Below are 19,998 nucleotides of genomic sequence, written 5' to 3'. Positions count from 1 at the left end.
CTACTAGAGGCCTGTTCAATGGGATTTCAGTGGTACTAACTGGTGTTAGGAAAGGTTTGCAGAATTAGGCCCTATGTTACTATTAGACTGGGATATCATGTTAACAACAGCATAGATATGGGGAAATATAGGGCCAAATCCTTCAATCCATACTCAGGTATTATTCGGGCAAATCTCCTTTTGAAGCCAATGGTATATTTGCCTAATTAAGGACTATAGAACTTGGACTTTAGCGTACATGGAAGAATCTTAAAGTGACAAATATTATTTTAAAATTAACAAATATGTAGCAGTATATTACAGTGTAATGAGTTTATACTAGTGGATTCTGGTGACAAATTGTATGAGGTCTGCTTGCAAGGTTTAAAATATCACCAGATCTCCTGAATAGAATTATCCTTGTATTATATGGCCAATTTTCTATCATGCTAATTATACTGGATAAAGGAAAGGTAGTGTGAAGCCTGCTGTAAGATATATTTTAAAGCTGTAATGAACATTGTACTCCTATGCAATGTCATAGTTTATAAAACCTGTTAGTATATTTGTATTTCTCCAACACATTAAACTTTATTTCAATATAACTGTTAAATTAATAATTTTCGCATTAAAAACAAAATTTGAGGCCACATCCTCAGCTGATGGAAATTGCTGTATGTCCATTGAAGCCAATGAAACTACGCTGATTTATACCAGCTGAGTGTCTGTTACTTTCATGTTTGTAGTACTTTACATTAAACAGAATCCTGAGCAGTTTTTGTAAACCAAAAACAGATATGTAATGGGACGTGATCCAGCTGCCTGGTTCAGCGTCAACTCCAGAACTGGTGAAATCACTTTGAAGAAAATTATTGATAAGGAGTCATCCTATATAGTCAACGGGTTGTACAGAGCAGAGTTGCTGGCTATTACAAGAGGTAAGAAAATAGATTTACCCTTTGTCGTTTTGTATTTATTTATAGAATTGTCCTGGCCCTATAATACTGGTCTCCTATCCTATTAAGGCTATTTCTCTGAACAAAAAGTATAAGATAGAGCTGGTCCAAAGTCAAGTGTTTTCACATGGAAATCTTCAACAAAAAAAATGAAAAGAACTGTAATTTTCATCAAAAATTTTCAAAAAAAATTTTGATTTTTCAACAGAAACGGGAAAGCCAAAATAATTCAGCCAAAAATGGGAGGTTTCGTATTTGATGGGAAAAGAGGTTTGTTCCTTATGTCCCTTATTCCTCTGTATGGGCTGGGATCCCCAGCTGGACTACATTTCCCAAAATGCATCATACTTTCCTTGTTGATGAGAAGAAGCTGACCATCATGGAGTCTCTGGCTCTGATGTATTGTGGGATATGTCATCCAGCTGGGTATTCCTTCCCATAGAGAAGAATGGGGCATGAGGAGCAAACTACAAACCCGAAGGCACTGCAATTCTCATTTTCAGCCAAAAGTTTTCAGTTTTTGGCTGAAATATTTAATGAAAAATTGAGATTTGTGCACAGCCACTCTTTAGCTGAAAACCCAATTAGCCACTGAAAATCAGTTTAGATGGAAAATTTTTGACTAGCCCTAATATAGGTCTGATTCTGCAAACCATTATTCACTAGAGTATCTTCAAGGGGATCACACATGAGTAAGATTAGCAGGTGTAGGATGTTCTAAAAATTATGTAACTAGTTTCCTTCCCTCCAGTGTTAGTTAAGATCAGGTTTGACTAACACATATGCATCAATCAACCTTAGGTAGGCCTGAGCTCAGGCCTTCTAAACTCAGCTAGTACTGCATCCAAAGACTAGAGTGCTATTTATTCTTATGGCTGCCACCTTTGAAGACATGGAGGATTTGAGTGTTTTGATAGCTCTGAAATAATAAATGATAATCACCATCATTTTAAGATTTAGAACCAGCAAGGATTCTAATTACAAAGCATTGCCATCGAAAATGGGGATATGTCTTCCAAATATACTACTGAACAGTCCAAAGCTCTAGCTTCTGGAGCAAATAGTTGCAAAATAAGTTTGATTTGGGATATTAATGTGGCCTGTGTTTCTCAGTTGTGAACAATGAGTTGGAAAAATTTTGAAAATTTCCCATAATTAAAAAAATAATCAGAAACAAATGCACATAATTTTTTCTCTATTATTCAACCATCTTTAGTTGTGAAGCCAAATTCTGTTTTCACTTACATCCATGGAAGTCCAAAGTGACGTCCATTCCTTCAAATCTTTACTTATTCGTGCAACTAGCCCCATTGATTTCATAGAGACTTTAATGGGTGCTAAATCAGTTGAAGTCAATGGTGTTACTCTGGATTTATACCTGAGTAACTGAGAGCAAATTTGGACCCCTTCACTTTAATTAGCACACCATCAATGTGTGAACAAATAAAGTTAGGCTTGGGTTAAGTTAGAAATTTGATTCTTGAATTGTAACTGTAAGAAATTTTAAGAAAATTTACAACCCCTTGAATACTTCTTTAACACCAATTATTGTTGACAGATGTTCCTGCAAAAACTTCCACTGGTACCATTGTGCTTACAGTTGACGATTCCAACTATAACTGTCCAACTCTTAGTACTGAAATGAGAAAAGTATGTATGAGTTCTCCAACAGTTGTTATCACAACAAAAGATCTGAATGGTGGTCTATATAGTCCTCCCTTTACATATATCATAGTTAATCAGCCTTCAAGAAGTTCATGGAGTATTAGCCCAATAGATGGTGAGTAAAGTTAAATTTTTATAACATAATAAGTCATAGAAATAAAAACTCATTTAAGGTTTTTTTGCTTGCTTGTTTATTTGTAAGATTGATGACAATGATAATCAAGCATCTAACAGAAATTAAGATGAACAATACAGTTATTGGGCCTCGTTCTGAACTCACTTGAATAGTTTTTATATTGGTATAGTTCATTGACTAACTGGAGTTGCTCCTGATTTTCAACTGTGTAAGATGAGAAAGAGGCTCATTATTAGCATTTTATTTAAAAGTATTAGCTTTAAAATATAAACCTATATGAAGATTCCATGGGACAGCTAAGCTTTTGATTTTATTTTGCTGCACTTTAATTATGGTGTATAGGATGTATAGCTGAAGAGGGTCTAAAGCTAATCTAGTAATTCTTTTGTTTTGAAAATCCCAAATGTATTAATTATATGATGTTATCCATGAATTTCTTGCTCAACAGAATACTTGATTTATGAAATGAGTATATTAGAATTGCAAATACAATTTGTATTACAATCTACAATCCTGAACTCACTGAAGTTTTTTGCCACTGACTTTAATGGAAGCAGTGTCCCCTACATTAGTTTAATACATTAGTTACATAAATTATAGTGTGGTTTTCAGATTCTATTTTAAATTGTAATAGTCACAGATTACTCTTTCAGTTAGCTATATAAGACATCCAACCAGGGATTGGAAACAATATCACTTGACTTAAAGAGTGACTGAGAGCAAGTGGTGTTCACACACCATGCTGTACCATGCTGTAAATACAAGTCCACATATTTTGTAGAGGGTCAAATCACCCCCTTTTGGGATGGGGGGGTTATAAACAAGTCACTTCAAAATAATCTCCACACCAAGCTTACTTTCCAGGCTTGGCTTTTCTTCTCATAGAATGTCTCAGCCCAACTCCCTAGATTTCTCATTCAGTGGAGTTATTAACTCCATCTTCTTTATCTCCAGGGTGGAGTTAATAAACCACACTCGCAACATAGTCGGGAAGGTTCACTAAGCATCTTCCAAAGAGTCAAAACCTGCCAAGAAGGTGGGTCCATAGGAGAACCATGTTACACCAAACAACACAGTGTAAATTTTGAATTGAATATACATTATTTTATTTATATTATAATAGCACCCAGAACCCCAACTGGTTCAATGTAATAGGAATTACACAAATACATAGTAAGAGTAATCATTATCCCAAAGAACTTAGTCTACTTTCGCTTCTATCCTTTGTCTGTCTTGTCTATTTAAACTCAGACAAGTGAAGTGACTTGCCCAATATCACAGAGCAGATCAGCAGCAGAGCCAGGGCAGAAACCCAGGCAGGTTCAGCATGAGAGTATCATCTTATTCTCAATCTTTATATTCTGTACTGTAAACACCATAATAATGAATTGCCACAAAAGGTCTAGAAAAGAGAAAATTTAAAGCAGAATTCTTAATTTAAATTATTCTTTTTTTTTTCAAAAGATTACTCTGCAGAACTGAGAACTCAAAATATCGAGTTTTTCATTTATGACATCTATGTCCATATGATAGACAACCAAGGCAGAAGATGTGAACGACCACAGAGAATTCCTTTGCAAGCCTGTCTTTGTGATAGCCGCCTGATGTGTACTAGTGGTGCTACACAAAGAATTATCGAAAAAGCTACGGATGTTGTGACGATTGGTAGTAGCCAGGTCACTATTGGTGGTAGTATTGTTACACCTGATACTAGTTTCGGATATACTGATATTATTGTATATACTAATCCTGGTATACCAGTCCAGCCTTTCGCACCTGGAATGACTACACTTGGTGGTGCTGCTATTGCTCTGATGTTTCTTGGAGGCTTAATATTTGTGTGTAAGTATTCAATAAGGTATGCTATTTAATGATATCTCTATGCAAAGAGTACTGTTTTACTCTTCCAAAATCATTTTTTATTTTTTTATTAATACTTAGAGGCACAGAGTATCTCTGTGGGAAAAAAAGAAGCATCCTGTAAATTATATGAATTTTTGCATGTAGTTTATTCAGAAATTATTATTTCTCTCCTTTTGTATATCGCTTTTTCCTAGATCACTACCCTTATCATAATAAGCGTCTTATGCTGCTCCCGCTGAAGTCAATGGGAATTTAGGCGGGATCAGAAAGAAGTGTAGAGGTTAGGATCAAGAGTCAGTAAAATCTGGGCAAAAGTAGGCTCTAAAACTTTACCACAACTTGCATTTATCTCAGTAACATAAATGAGCCTCCTTATGTCAAAACATTTCTAAAAAGAGTGGTCCATGCTAAACTGAAAATAAACCAAAAAATAATAAATACGAACCCAATCCTGGTTTCAGTAAAGACAGAACAAAAAATGTCATGAACTTCAATGGTAGCAAGATCAAGGCCCTAATGCTGAAGTCAATTTCTGAGCTGGTGATCATTATGTTGAAGAAAATTAATATTTTCTGTGAGAACAACTATAATACATCACTTATTTAAATATGTCCTCATTTTTAAAACAATGGAAGTTGTGGTCTGGGGAGGAAAAGAATGAATCCATCCACACTGTTATGTTTCAGCAGTAAAAGTGGTATATGAACTTTAGAAATGACCTCCCATAATGCCAGAATCACAAATGGTGACAATTTTTCAATTTTCAGTATGACCCCTCTTAACATGCTGGTCAGAAATGAAGAGCTTTAACCATAAAAAAACTCTTTGTTTTAGTGTAAGAAATTATTCTCACCACATTAAAAACTCTCTAGTATTCTGAATGTCCTTCTAACAACATTTTGAAATGTTCTGATTCACAAATATTGGTTACATCTTCTGTAGGAATCTAATTTGTTTCCCATTTGAGTACTTTATTTTTAAATCTTTGATTACAATTGGGCAAATAAAAATAGGTAAAGATTTTCAAAGATACAAGTAATTGTTAGGCACCCATTGACTTTCAGTGAAAGTTATGCACCTAGCTGCCCCATTTTTGCCTTTTGGAAACCATCTCTATAATCAATAGCTGCTAGGGTAAACCATGGCCTTAATCCTGTAATGTGATATGTGTGGGCAGATCTGCATGCATCACCTTGCTGCATTGGCCCATTGTTGTAAGGCACTTTGTATAATCCACAGCCCACTCCCTTGCATTTTACTACTCCTCTTAAAGTCAGCAGAAATGACAGGTTATTTATTTGTAGATCATGTCCAAAGAAATCCCTCATCCCTAACTTGTCTGTTCCTTTGCTCTAAACATTCAATTTCCCAACCAGGAAATGTATTTTCCTTTTTGTGGTTTTCAGTATAATCAATTTATTTATAAAATGTTCTCTCACCAAGATTCTTGGGGTACAGTAATTCAGTAAAGCACAATAAAAACATGTGGAAAACTATCCTATTCAAACATCAGGCCAACAGGAGAAATCAATGGAAACCAAAAATGGAAGAGAAGGTCATAAATGTGGGTCCAAATAGAGTAGTACGTCTTATGTATCTTGGTCCCCAGCTTTTGAGATTTTCATGTGTGTTCCCAAATGCCTAAATTTCACATACAAATCACAGAAGAGGATATTTATAATTATAAGAACCACCATAGAAATACCTATAGTTAAGGTAATCTGACACTTTCCATTTTAAGACCATGCTTATAATTTTGCCAAACTTAATCTGTTCAGGCTGAAATTTTCCATGCCAGGTTTCTGCCTTAGGCTGATTTATTTTTGTTGTCGTTGAAAGTTTCAGCTAAAACAATTCAGTTGTTTCTGAGAATTAGGTTAAGGGAAATACACTGTTGTGCAGATATTAAAATATTCTTATAACTATTTGATTGAGAAGCTCTAGCATTTCCATGCTTTGTTGTCCCCATGAAAATCAGACCAAATCACAGTTCTCACATGCTCAGTAGAGACTTGTAAGAGTTTGGTGGCTAAATTCTTCAGATTCCATCTCTGCTGGGCATGTTTCAGTCCAGGACTGCAGAGGCTGTAGCAGAACTTTTCCTGCAGTTGCACTTCTTGGTAGCTGAAGTCCGCTATGTTCAGCTTCACAGGAATTCTCCTTTGCTCTCAGTGATCCCATGCTAGTGCTCAGGCAACAAAGAGAAAAAGGAGGAACCAACCTGACTGGAATGTAGAAGGGGTGAGATGCAATGGAGGGGAGAAAAGAAGAATAGGAGCAGTGGGAAAGAGAAAAGTGGGAGGGGAAGGAGCTGGAGTAGATGGGGGTAGGAGCTGAGGGGGGGAGATGGATAGGTTCAGAAGGGGCTGATGGAGGGAGGCGTGGAGGTAGGGATGAACAGAGAGGGAGGGGGCTGGAGCCAGGGAGCTGGAGAGGAACAGAGTAGGAGAGAGACAGGAGTATATAGGAGCAGAGATTGACAGAGACACGTGCCAAGTGAATTGGAGCAAGAGGGTTGGACAGGACAGTTGGAGCCACAGGGGCAGAAGGGTTTATAACTACTAGAGCACACTCCCCTCCAGAACCTGGAACTGAACCCATTATTCCTGAATCTCGAGATGGTGTCTAGCAAGTAGCTGTGAAACCCACTGGCAAGTATGTATGTCATTCCCTTCTAGTGGCTGGTCCACATAGAGGATAATCTACCACTGCAACCACTGACTTTGTTATCTCAAGTGGTAGAGGTATGTGCTGTGGTCTAAAGTGGTAGAGGTCTCTACCCTATTGGTATCACATGTGGGGATCCATATGATGGATGGATGATGGAATTTTTCAGTTTGCTTTTTTAAAAACCTAGGCAATAACATTTTAAAAACTGCATTAAAAGAACGTTAAGGTTGCAAAGTCAAACTCAGACTTTAGGAAATGCCAGAAGTAAGTTTGCCTGTGAACATTTAATTTGGCCCTCTTGTTCATATGCATTATGATACAATCTTTAATTACGTGATCACATACTATTTTATCAACAGGACTTCTGCCTTATTCAGTGCACAGAATTGTCAGGTTCTGTCATGAATGAGTCTCTTATCTGTAGAACTCTTGCCTCGTGCATTGTAGAAGTTGGAAGGTATATAGTGAAGGACACAGGAGCTTGCAAGAAGAGAAAAGAGGGCCTCATGGCTGAATGCTGCCCTGGAGAAGTGGATTATATCCTGATCAATTGGAGCTATTCTTTGAACATATACAATTTTTAAGTACTCTTAAAAAAATCAGGCGTGAGGGGTCTTCAAGTTGAGCACCCAAAAGCAGTGGACATTTTGACCTTATTCTCTCTGCCTTAGTATTTCCAGTTGTAAAGTAGTGATAATACTTCCGCTTCACCTCTCCATAATCTTTGTGGTGTATTCAGATATATAGTAAGAGCACCATAGAAGCGCACATGAGAAAATTAATTATTTGGTACAGGGTTTGCATGTGTACAGCAAATAAGGCTTTGGACCACATATTGAAAGAGAAGGATAAAAACAAATGTTGGATAACTGCCCGTTCTGTGAATGAGGCATGGTCCTTTGGAAACTATAGCATGTGATCATGTAATTAAAGATTGTCTCATAATGCATATACATAAGAGGGCTGAATTAACATTGCCAGGGCAACATTAATTTCTTTTTGCTTAGACTCTGACAATGACTTCTGAGAAAAATGTCTGCTCATATATGTAGATTCAGGTTTCCCTGAACCTGAGTCTGTTTGGTTTTAAAGTGTTACTGATATAGCTGAATGGACCAAAATCTGTTCCCAGTTATACTGGAGTAAATCTGGATTAGTAACTCCACTCTGCTCCAGATTTACTCCATTGCAAGTGGAAGCAGAAGTTCTCCTGATGACAAAATAATATGTGCATTTTCAAAAAGTCACTAGTGATTCTCAGTGTCCCAGTTTTTGAGTTCCCAACTTGAACCATCTTAAGCGAGTCAGATTTTCAGAAAGTGCCGATCACCAACTCTCTGAGGAAAAAGAAATCTGAAGAACTAGATCTCGATGTAGATATATACTCAGAGATGGCAATACGTTTTAAAAATAGAATTGATTTACTTTTGTGTTTCTTTCTCCATTAGTGTTTCCAATTTTGATGGCAATGAGTGACTGTTGTGGTTATGGAGCTAGACCTGTAGGTGGCGTTGGGGCTGGATTTGAGCCTGTACCTGAATGCACAGAAGGAGCAATTCATTCATGGGGAATTGAAGGAGCACATCCTGAAGACAGGGTCAGTTCATAGTTTGTAAAAACACAGTTATTTGTACGTAGAATTAATTCTATCAGAATGCCTAGAATAGGGACACTGATTACGGTGCTGCATCTTTTTTTAAATAAAGGAATTGATAGTGCAAACTATTACGCATGCAAGTTTATTCATTGATTTACATAGGCCTTAACCTGAGTAAAGGTGCAGGATCAGGCCCAGACTTTGTAAAGTGTTACAGCTGACCTTTCCTTCTATGTAAATCACAAATTTTAAAAAAAGAGCCAGGTAACCAAATGGTGATCTTAGTGCATATTTAAACAGCTGAAATATTATTTTCCAGGATATCAAAGGTATCAGTGCATCAAAAGCAGTTGCCACTGCAGGTGACTTTGTTGACTCCTCTGGTAAGTAGACACTGAATTTCTCTAAATTTTGTAAAGCAGAGAGTCATCTTTCAATATGGAATGTCCTTTTTATATAAAAGGCCATTATCTGATTTAAAAGGTTTCATTTTCCAAGCGAGGGCCCAATCCCACAACATTTACTCATACAAATAGTCTCATTGAAGTCAGTGGGATTTGTCATGTGAGTAAAGGGCTACTCATGTGAGTAAGGTTTGAGCCTTAGATACCGGTAGATTTGGGCCTTAGCTATGTGTTTAAGAAATAATTGTTTTGAAATATTTGCCAGTGCTTTCAAGCCAAAATACATCTTGCTTTAACATTCCGGTTAGCAAATTATTTTTTCCTTATCAAAATTAACTATTTCAGGTACAATGTAAGAAATATAAGCAAAAATCATTTTCAGTGTTGGAATAATGTAATTCTCAGAAATAGCTAAAGAGTTCAGTTCTTCCCTGACTTTAAGCAAAGGTTGACATTGAGGAGGGCGGGGACTACCAGGGAGCTAGTTTCTGCTCCCTGATCCTTTGTCAGCCCAGACACAACATCCGCTAGAGCAGCCTTTGTGATGCTCTAATTTATACCACTGCTATAAGGTCCCTTAGAGATCTTATGCCAGTGGAGAATCAGTTTAACCATGGCTCTTCCTTCCTCCAATACGCTCCCTATGCCAAAGCATGAGGTGAGGATGGCGGACACAGCAGCCACCTCCATTAGGTTGATGCCAGCAAGGAATTCCCTTCCACAAATCATATTCTATGATGGACATTTATAGACAAAAAATGTGTTACCCTCGAGATAAATAAAAAGATGAAATCTTATGGTTCTGAGAATGGGAACTTTTATTCATTGATGTCATGGGGAGCTTTGCCGGAATAATGACTACAGGATTAAGATATTTGCAACTTCATTCCCATCCTTCTCTTCAGTCCTCTTGCAAGAGCCTATGAGCCAAACTCTAGCATCAGTTAAAATCAACAAAGGTGACTGGGTATAAATGAGAGTAAAATTTGGTTTATGGGTAACTTACCACCGTCATAGTCAAGACAATAGTGACTGAGCAACTAATTGTTTTAGTACAAGTTGACATTTGAGACCAATTCATTGATTGATCTCATATAAAGACTTCTGGAGAAAAGAAAATTCCACACAACATACAGAACTTTAAAAAAGGAATTTTTCATTCTGCATTAGGAATACTATATTTACATACTTTAGCTATTGCCTTTTATTTTCCCCCCAGAAACACTACTTGTGAACAATTATGCACAGCAAAGGCAGACGGGTCTTTCTGTTCTTAACATCCAGTAAACATAGGGAATGATTTTCAGTAAGATTATAGGTACACACTTATGTATTCCGTATTTTAAAGTACAATATCAGACATACTCATGCAAGTCCCTGATGTATGCACACACATGACTACATAGGACCTATCATGTGCATATGCAAATTAAGGATTTTTTCAAGAACATTGTGTATTGTGTATGCAAATATAGGCCCAGAATCTTACAGAAAATCAGGAAGATTGTAAGTGTATATTTGCATGCATTTAATTTTTATTGCAATTCCACTATTTAGCACTATAGCACATGCCTGTCAGAATCTGTAATTGACACTAGCCCAAACTGCCCTTAATTGATGGCTTACTAGGTTTTTTTTAATGTTTGTAGTAATCAAATGGTGAGCAAGTAATTTCAGTGAAAGTTTTCCTCACAATGTATTCTAGGATAATATTGTTTTCTATTTTCAGACATTTATACAAATACATATGGAGGAGGAGCAGCGGTAACTTCAGGACTTGAAGAAACTACAGGGCTCGGAACAGCTGTAGCTTATGGAACAACTAACAGCTATGGGGCAGCAACCGCCTATGGAACAATGGGGAAAAAAGAGTCAATTGGAGGGACATTAAGAGAGTATAGAGAAGGAGGAGTGAATATGGCTTTCTTAGACAGCTACTTTTCGGAGGTAATTTATCTACCTGATTTTTAATATATTTGTCTAGATAATGTCAGATTCTAATTGGATTTACACTTGTGTACCTGACAAGTAACTTCAATGAAATCAAAAGAGTTACATAGTATAAATGATGTAACTGAAAGGACAATCAAGCCCATTGTGTACATTGATAAGAAAAAAAGGTAATGATAAATGAAATTGCTTTATGTGTTGTTGATATAGTACATCTGAATGCTCAATACCATCCCCAGTTGAGGGATACAGTGAACTTTTCATTAATTGTCAAACTGGTTATTAATATGATTTATCATTGCCTTGGTTAGGATTAGAGCTGGCAAATAACTTGTAGCAACTCATGTGTTTGATGAATGTCATCTTTTTTCTGTTTGTGAATTATCTATGAATAGATCATGAAATTCTTGAAAATATTTTTTATTCAAAATTGCTCATGAATTTCTTCATCAAATAGTGCTTGGTTAGGGCATAGTTCATTAACTGTGAATATTATCACTTCCACTGGCTTGTTCTTTTCTTATTGTCTCTGTTCCCAGAATGGATGACTAAGGTAACTAACCAACATGGTGTGAAATGCAAATTGTGTATTCAAATGTAAAATTCAGTTTGCACAATGTTGATTAGTTACACGAGTCATTTAAATATGGAACAGAAACAATATCATGGGACTATGTTGTTAGCTAACAACATGACCCTTGCGTCTCAAATGTTATAACTAAATATGCTATCAAAATTCATTTCTGGTGGATATTTGAACTCAAATTTCATTATTCATAAGTACTTGCCCTAGCAAAAGCTTGAGAGGTTAAATGTTCTCAGAAAGCAAGCATAAAAGGGTGACAAATACTGAGAAGTAGACATTTTATTAAAAATTCACACAAATATTAATGGCTAAATTTTCTCATTGCTTTTATCCACTTGTAGTTGTAGTCACCTGTGTTCTGCGGTATTATTACAGTAGGTCACATTCTGCCTGGAAGTTTATGCATGCCAGAAATCTACAATTGTAGATGACCTACTGGGTACAAATCAGCTGCCTCAGTTCTGGTCCCACTTGAAACATAACAGAGGCATAGCTCTGCAGCTCTTCTGCAAGAGGCACAATATCTGGAAGATAATGCACCATGAACAAAGGTTCAGGGGCCTACTTGATAACAGGCAAATCGCAATGATCCCTTCCATTATGCCTCAGATATTCAACATCTCTTCCTCCTGTTTTTGACACTAAGCCTTTGTCTACACTACACAGCTTTTAGCAACGTGGCCATGTCCACATGGCCATGATGCTAAAAGTCGGGCTGTTTAAACGCTGTTTGTCGGCACTTTTGCAGACAAATACTTCTACCCCCTACCAACGGAGTTCACGTTGTTGACAGGAGAGTGCTCCTGCTAACGAGCCATTTACACTGCTACTTGCCATTGCAAAACATTTGTCTTTCGGGGGGGGGGGGGCTGTGAACGACAAAAGTTTTGTCATTCAATTGGCAGTGTAGACAAGCCCTAAGTCATTCAATTCCTTGTGAAAGTCACCAGTATAAAGATTGCTAATATTTGATCTCATTTGATCTAAAGAAAAAAGTCAGTCTAATTCCGTTTTCCTCTTTTCTCCTTTAGAAAGCATTTGCCTATGCAGATGAAGATGAAGGCCGACCAGCAAATGATTGTCTACTAATATATGATCATGAAGGAATAGGTACTCCTGTTGGTTCCATTGGCTGCTGCAGTTTTATTGGAGAAGATATCGATGACACCTATTTAGATACATTAGGACCAAAATTTAAGACCTTGGCAGAAATCTGTTTAGGCAAAGTCATCGAACCCATTCCAGGTATTAGTGTTACCTTTCCCAATATTGAAAGTGATCTAAAGCTGCCACCACCTGGAACTACGATCATCGTTAATGAATCTTCATCTATGCCTCCCACAGTCGGTAGTACAATTGTTACCGAAAACACTTACACATCTGGTTCTACGCTACAGCCTGCAAGGCCTATACCTGATCCTTCACTCCACGGTAATGTAATGGTGACTGAGACCTACACATCCGGCTCAACTTTTCAACCATCCACACTTAGTGTCGATCCTGTCCGTGCATCAAATGTTGTTGTAACAGAAAGGGTGCTTGCTCCTGCCTCCACCTCTGATTTGCGCGGCATTCTAGATATTCCTGATCTAACAGATGGGGCAAATGTTGTAGTCACAGAAAGGGTAATTGCACCTGGCTCAAGGTTACCCCCTTCTTTGAGTATCCCTGATCTAGCAGATGCATCAAATGTAGTGGTGACAGAACGGGTGATTAGACCTGCGTCTGGTCTGCCAGGCAGTTTAGCTATTCCTTCTGAGCTATCAAATGCACATAATGTGGTTGTTACAGAGAGAGTAGTGTCTGGCCCTGGCATGGGTGGCATGGGGGGGCGTGAGCGGTATGGTGGGCTTGAGTGGAATGGGGGGCATGAGCAGCACGACTGGTCAAATGCTTAGCGCTGACACTCATCTTAGCCAGACAGTTGGATCCGTTTCCCCTGGTACATCTCGAAGAAGGGTAACAAAATACAGCACGGTACAGTATGCTAATCAGTAAGGCTTCTATTAGTATATTTTTCTGCAGAGATCATAATTTACATTGAAATTTTTAACTCTTACTAAATATACCTAAGTATATTTTTATTATTTATAACTAGCAAATAGTACTAAAATTCCTGTGATTCTTGTCTCAGTAAGAATCTCGTAAAGCTATCCAGTTTCAAAATGAAACACAGAAATATTGTCAATGGGGGAAAGTTCAGGTAAGCAACTTTCAATATTTTCTTTTATTATTACAAATGCAGTGCTAAAAACAGATGGTGTTTCCTCTTCCATAGCATGGCTTTTGCATATTGTCAGTGTTAAGAATGAGAATATCATTCATTTAAAAATCACCCTCCTAATATACATTAGTCAGCTTGCTCTCTATTTCCCCAGTATATTTCTCAGGCAATATGAAAATGGAACAGCACTGGAGCTGTGTTGAAATATTTAGGACTAATTTGAACAGTTAATTTGGTTCAGGAGTAACTGATTTATGCAGAATCTATCCAGAGCAAAAATTTCATATTGGATATCCATTTCCAATACTTACTCAGCTAAGGTAAAATGAGCTTAAAATTGGTCAAGGAGAAAGTGCTTAGTGTCAGAATGTGTCAGTGAGAAGGAATCACTGTATGTGTATAGTACTAACATGCATGAATTTCATATCGTGCCCATGCTGAGATATTTTATCATATTATGGCCTGTCGTGATATCTTTGGCCTTTGTTTAAATTGGAATTAATGGCCTGTGACTGATTAATTGCCCCCTCCCGCTCCCAAATGTGGTGTGGCAGTAGTGCAGTGCTGTGTCGGGAAAGGGTCATCGTTGTGACTTGTCAACACAATGTGTAACTAATCACTTTCATTTGCATTGGATTTAAATTGCATGTTGTCACTATACGTTTTACAAAAAGTTACTTATCCTAAGTTATTCCCTTGCCACTAACATAATATAATGTATAGAAATAGTTACAAGCATATAAATACAGTATATTCTCATTACTCACCACTCCTCTCAGTAAATATCAAGACTTCCATCCTGAAGAGTTTGACTCAAAACACACCACAACTAGTCCATCTGATCTGGTAAGGGTATGAAACTATTAGTCATGTCTGTGTCTCCACTAAACTTACTACCATAGTCTAATCAGCCATGACTGCTATCTCAGTGACTCAGAGGTTCTTAGTCAGGCTTGTTGCCATCTACTAACCGGAAGATAGTCTCCAGTTTCTGGGTATATTCTGAGTATTATATTATATCTTATTAGTTCTCTGCATTAACAAATCACAAGGAAATATCATCTTAGCTTCGTGTTCTGTGGGTACAACTGCAGTTTAGTCAAAGTGTTATAATTCTGATTTTGGCAGTAGAAGTCTTTCAGGAGAAGAAAAAATTACTTGAGAAAACATAGCTTTGCTAACGCACAGTACAGAGACTAGATATTTCATATCATGTCTGTACTTTGCATTGTATTTCGAAAGTGAATTTGAATGTGTTAAATGGGAAAACTACAGGAAATCCTTATGGGTTTTATCATCTAAATTAAATTGGGTGTTTAGTTCCTATTTTTCCACAAGACACCAGCTCAGCCAAAATCTCAATTTGCTTGATACTAAATAAATACAAACAGTAAAAATTTGGCCTCAGATTTCAGCTGATACTAACAAAAAGTTGGAAATCTTTTATCCATTCCTTAGTGCCTTGTGGATAGCTTACTAATTGCATATATACATCGTAGAATACATGAAGCTGAATGAACAAAATACTGAAATATAGTAGCTACCTTGTGTCAATTCTGTACCATATGTATAGTAACTAGTGTACACAACAATACTTTAGTGTAAATACAATAAAATTATTCATGGGGCTTGTTTTGTCACTAAACTATAAAATCTGTATTTCTTTTCCCTCTTGATTTTCTCCTTCAATGCTGATGGGTAAGTTATTGAAGAGTTTACCAAAGTTGTATTAGGATAATCACTTGATCTCTGACATCACTTCCCATGGGTTAAAAGGGAGAAGGAGACTTAGTCACCTACCTAGATTGATTTATCTCATAAGATCTGGACAAAGAGTTTCTGAGCCTGATGTCGTTTAAAGGCTTTTCTAAATTATGCTTGCTGAAATGCAAATTGGCCCACTGTCAAAGACAGCGTGAAGTGCCTTTTGCAGTGACATTACAGCCACGGATACCAATGGCTTCCTGAAGTTTATCATAAAGCCCAAGGCTGCCTCACAAAAGGGTTCTCCCATGGTATTGTATCCAGCTTCAATCCTCTTATAAAGCCACTTGTTGTGTTACATATTCTACACCAACATTAATGCTGGTGTAAGTCTCTTATGACAGGATTCTGCAGTCCTCACTCAAGTTGGGTATCACTTAGGTTTTATTGACTTAAATGAAAATTTTCTCCCCACAGTAAGTCCTATGTAGTGTGAGTAAGGATTGCAGGATTGTTCATTGAAGAAGGAAAACAGGTTGCTACTGTACACAGGCTTATGGTTTCATGACTGAGTATTGCAAACTATAAAGTTCAGTACAAAAATCAAATGTTGCCTTTTTCACTAACCAAAAAGCTATTATTAACAAAAATGACTTTGATGTAAAAAAGGATTTTTTCCAGAATAGCAGTGTTGTGTAAGTATTTCTCTAATCATCTTAGGCAAATCAAAAATATTCTTTCCCCCATGATATTCACTAGTTGTAAAATTAGGCTTCAGAAACACTTGCTGTATTCTTTCTTTACCCTGTTGAACAGGAATGTTGTATGATGTATCAGTGTTTGAACTAGCTATAGTCTCTTGCATGTCTAGGAATAGAAATGGTTTTAAAAAAAGGAAAAAATGTTAAAAAACCTGGATCTGTTTGATTATACAGTAGTTGCCTTTCTTTGTTAGTAATAATTTCTGTTAACTCTTTTTAAAGAACAGTAGTTTGATGTTTAGTGAAGTGTCATGAAAGAACATGCTAGTGTAGTTTTTTAACACTTGATTTCCCATGGATCAAGCAGCAACAACATTTTTCTCTTTCAAACTGCACTACCAATGCATTTCTGAATATTAATTTCTCTTGCTGTGTAATTTCAGCTTTTAAAAAAAGTTTTGTTAGTAAGATATGGAAATTTTTAGCTTACTACAAATTGTTGAACAAAAATGTATTTGGAAATGTAAGAAATTATTCAGTTTATTAAAAATTCTGTACAAACACTTTTGCTAGACTTATTATTGCTGGAAATAGCATATAGTTTAATCCTCATTAAGAGATACTTAGTTTAATTTTGCTTTCCTTCAATTATTGTATAAAAGTGTGGTTTCAGCCTCAGTTGTTTAATAATGTTGTTTTATAATGCAACAAAAGGAGTGTTCAAGTTAGAAGGGCAAAACTGAATGCAAATTTATAGATTTCAATCCTGCTGGAAGCCTTTCCCACAAAGTATTCCCACTAAAGTGTGAAGGGCTTGGAGAAGCAGGTCCACAGCTTTTATATTTGAGCCTGATCCTGCAATTTTACACAGGATGCGCTCAACTGGTATAAACAATGTTATGCCATTAAAGTCACTGGAGCTATGCAAATTTACACCAGCAGAGGATCTGGCCTGGTTACTTCGATTGGAGCACTACCTGCCTTGGAACTGCAGGATTTAACTCTTTGGTCTCATTCCTGCTTCTTTTGGAATAAATAGAATTTTTAAAATTGGGAATAGGATCAGGCCGATTATTTGTAACTCAAGAAGACTCATGTTTACAGTTTAAAAATGAAGCATATCATTAGAGAGTCTTCCTGTTTCGTCTGAGATAGTATAACCATATTCTTGAAATACTTTCTGCTAATGAATTCCCAAACAGCATAATTTCTCTTATATGTTTAAACTAAATTTTACTTGTAATAGTCAGTTAATGGCACAGAAATAATAAGATAGAGACAAATATCTATTTACAATATGTCATGCTTTTTTAAGAAGTGCTGGTCAGGAATTTTTGGCCAAAATGTCTTTTGACAAAAAACACAGTATCTGCAAAATTTTCTGCAAGAAAATTTCAATTATGCCAAAATGTTTGGATTTTCAGTCAGAAAAATTGAAATGACATATTTTATTTGCAGTCAGATCAGCCTGAATCAAAACATTTTGGTTTGTGTCAGTTCAACAATCAATCTGTGTATGTCTGTGTTGATACAGTACCTCACATGCCCTCATTTGATTTTATGAGCCAAGCTCCCTTTCAGGATGATATTTTCTATGATGCCCCACAGTCTCCCTTCTAGCTGAACCATTGGAGTGCATCTTGGGAGATATAGGCCAGCCATGTAGGCCAGCCCATACAAAAGAATAGGGGCATGAGGCACCTACACTACAACTCCCATGAGACACTGCAGCAACTCAGAAAGACACAGTTTAGTGTTGAATCAAGTCAAAATAAAATAAAACAGTTCAACAAATGGAAACAAAACATTCTGACATTTCTGAATCAATCATTTTCTGAAATTTCCATTCTATGAAAAATGTTTATATTTCAACTTTTCTACTCAAGTTGTGACAAAAACAAATTTTGAAACATTGGAATTTCCCATGGGACACAAATTCTGAATTTCAACTAGCACTACTTTTAAAATGTTCTATTTGAAAGTAGTATGGTAATTTTTTTTTTTAGAAAAGTACATATTTTAATTTTTAAAAATCTAACTTATCACTATATTTTGCTGTTAAATCTTGACATTCTTTCCTTGAGTATTTTATACAACATTGCAAACAATTTATTTAAATATCTGGGCATCAAGTTCTATCTTTTATTAGTCACTGATCATTTTCAAATATATATTGATAATATAGTGACTTGCCTGGGAAAACTGCAATATAATACAAAGAGAAGTACTGGAACTGGCAACATTTCCCCTTCATTTTCAGTGTACTGAGAAGTTCCCATTACTTTTCAGTGTGGAAGCAAAACAAAGGCATAATAAAGGATCAGCTATGCCCCTTTTCTGCACAAGCAACCCCCATGGAAATCTATGGGAGTTATAGATAGTCTATGGCCCTAAATAATAACACCATATTCCAATTGCACTGAAAATTTATGTTAAAGGAAACAATGACAAAAATATACTTGTGATATTTTCAAAAAACAATCATCTGACCATAAAAAAGTCACTTTCTTCTTGCCGTTGATATTTAAAAGGCCATCAGAGGTATTCTTTGGAAAGGAACATGTAATTCAAGATGCAGTTAAATAAAGTATAAAATGAAATATTTTATCTAAAAAGCTAAATAAGTACTCAGAAGCTGTTTAACTGACATTTACCACGTAGACTGACTTTTGATATTGATTATGCATTAGCAGATTTATTTGCAAGTAAGTTTGTTTAGCTGATTTTATATGTATTGTGTATTGATTGGCTATAGTTTTGTAGTTTCTCAAAAGCCCTAATAAAGTGATATTAAATACACACTGTTTTTGTTGCAGAGTTCTTTTCAGCTTGTTCATTAAAGGTTTATTTAAAGTCATTCAAACTCTGGGTGTAACAGATGGTAATTTTACTCCCATAGTTCACAATCCCATAATGAGTCCATGTGTATGGAGCCCTCTTGGTTTCAGTGGAGTTCTGCACAGGTGCATGGATCTGTCTGCATGGAGTTCATGGCCGGATCAGTGCTTTAGGAAGAAAGGGTCGTCTTGTGACCCTGGACTGGGACTCAAGAGACTTGGCTATGCATTAGACTTCTTGTGGGACCTTGGCAAATCACTTAATTTCTCAGATCTCTCAGTACCTTGTCTGTAAAATGGGGATGATAATTAATTATCTTAGGTTATGTCTACACTGCAGTAAAAGACCTGTGACACTGAGTCTCAGAGCCCAGGGCACTTGACTCAGGCTTGTGGTGCTCATGCTGCAAGGCTAAAAAATAGCAGTGTAGACATTTGGGCTCAGGCTGAAGCCCAGCAAGAGGGGAAGGTCTCAAAGCCTGGGCTGAAGCCCAAGCCCAAATGTCTATATTGCTATTTATAGTCCAGCAGCCTGAGCCCCGAAAGCCTGAGTCAATTGACCTGGGCTCTGAGACTCAGCACTATGGATTTTCTTTGCAGTATAGACATACCCTTAAGGTGTTGTGAGGATAAATGCATTAATGTTTGTATGGTATTCAGGTACTATGGTGCTGGGCATCGTATAAGTACCTAGATAGATTTTCCAACCATGTATCTCTCACCATC

General features: G+C 36.7%; 1 protein-coding gene across 1 annotated transcript in view; it reads left to right on the top strand.

Annotated features, from left to right (window-relative positions):
- The window catches only part of LOC119850633 (desmoglein-1-alpha-like), a 39,551-nt gene extending 20,326 nt beyond the window's left edge, over positions 1-19,225 (top strand). The window contains 8 exon segments of the mRNA XM_038389061.2: positions 775-917; positions 2,494-2,715; positions 4,201-4,578; positions 8,718-8,866; positions 9,186-9,249; positions 11,000-11,217; positions 12,838-13,634; positions 13,636-19,225. Coding sequence (XP_038244989.1) covers positions 775-917; positions 2,494-2,715; positions 4,201-4,578; positions 8,718-8,866; positions 9,186-9,249; positions 11,000-11,217; positions 12,838-13,634; positions 13,636-13,804 — 2,140 coding nt within the window. The 3' untranslated portion in view covers positions 13,805-19,225.
- The last annotated feature ends 773 nt before the right edge of the window (positions 19,226-19,998 follow it).

This window comes from Dermochelys coriacea, chromosome 2 (assembly GCF_009764565.3).
Source record: "Dermochelys coriacea isolate rDerCor1 chromosome 2, rDerCor1.pri.v4, whole genome shotgun sequence".
In the NCBI taxonomy this organism is placed as follows: Eukaryota; Metazoa; Chordata; order Testudines; family Dermochelyidae; genus Dermochelys; species Dermochelys coriacea.
The sequence above is the reverse complement of the archived record's forward strand: the minus strand, read 5'-3'. Positions and strand labels throughout refer to the sequence as shown.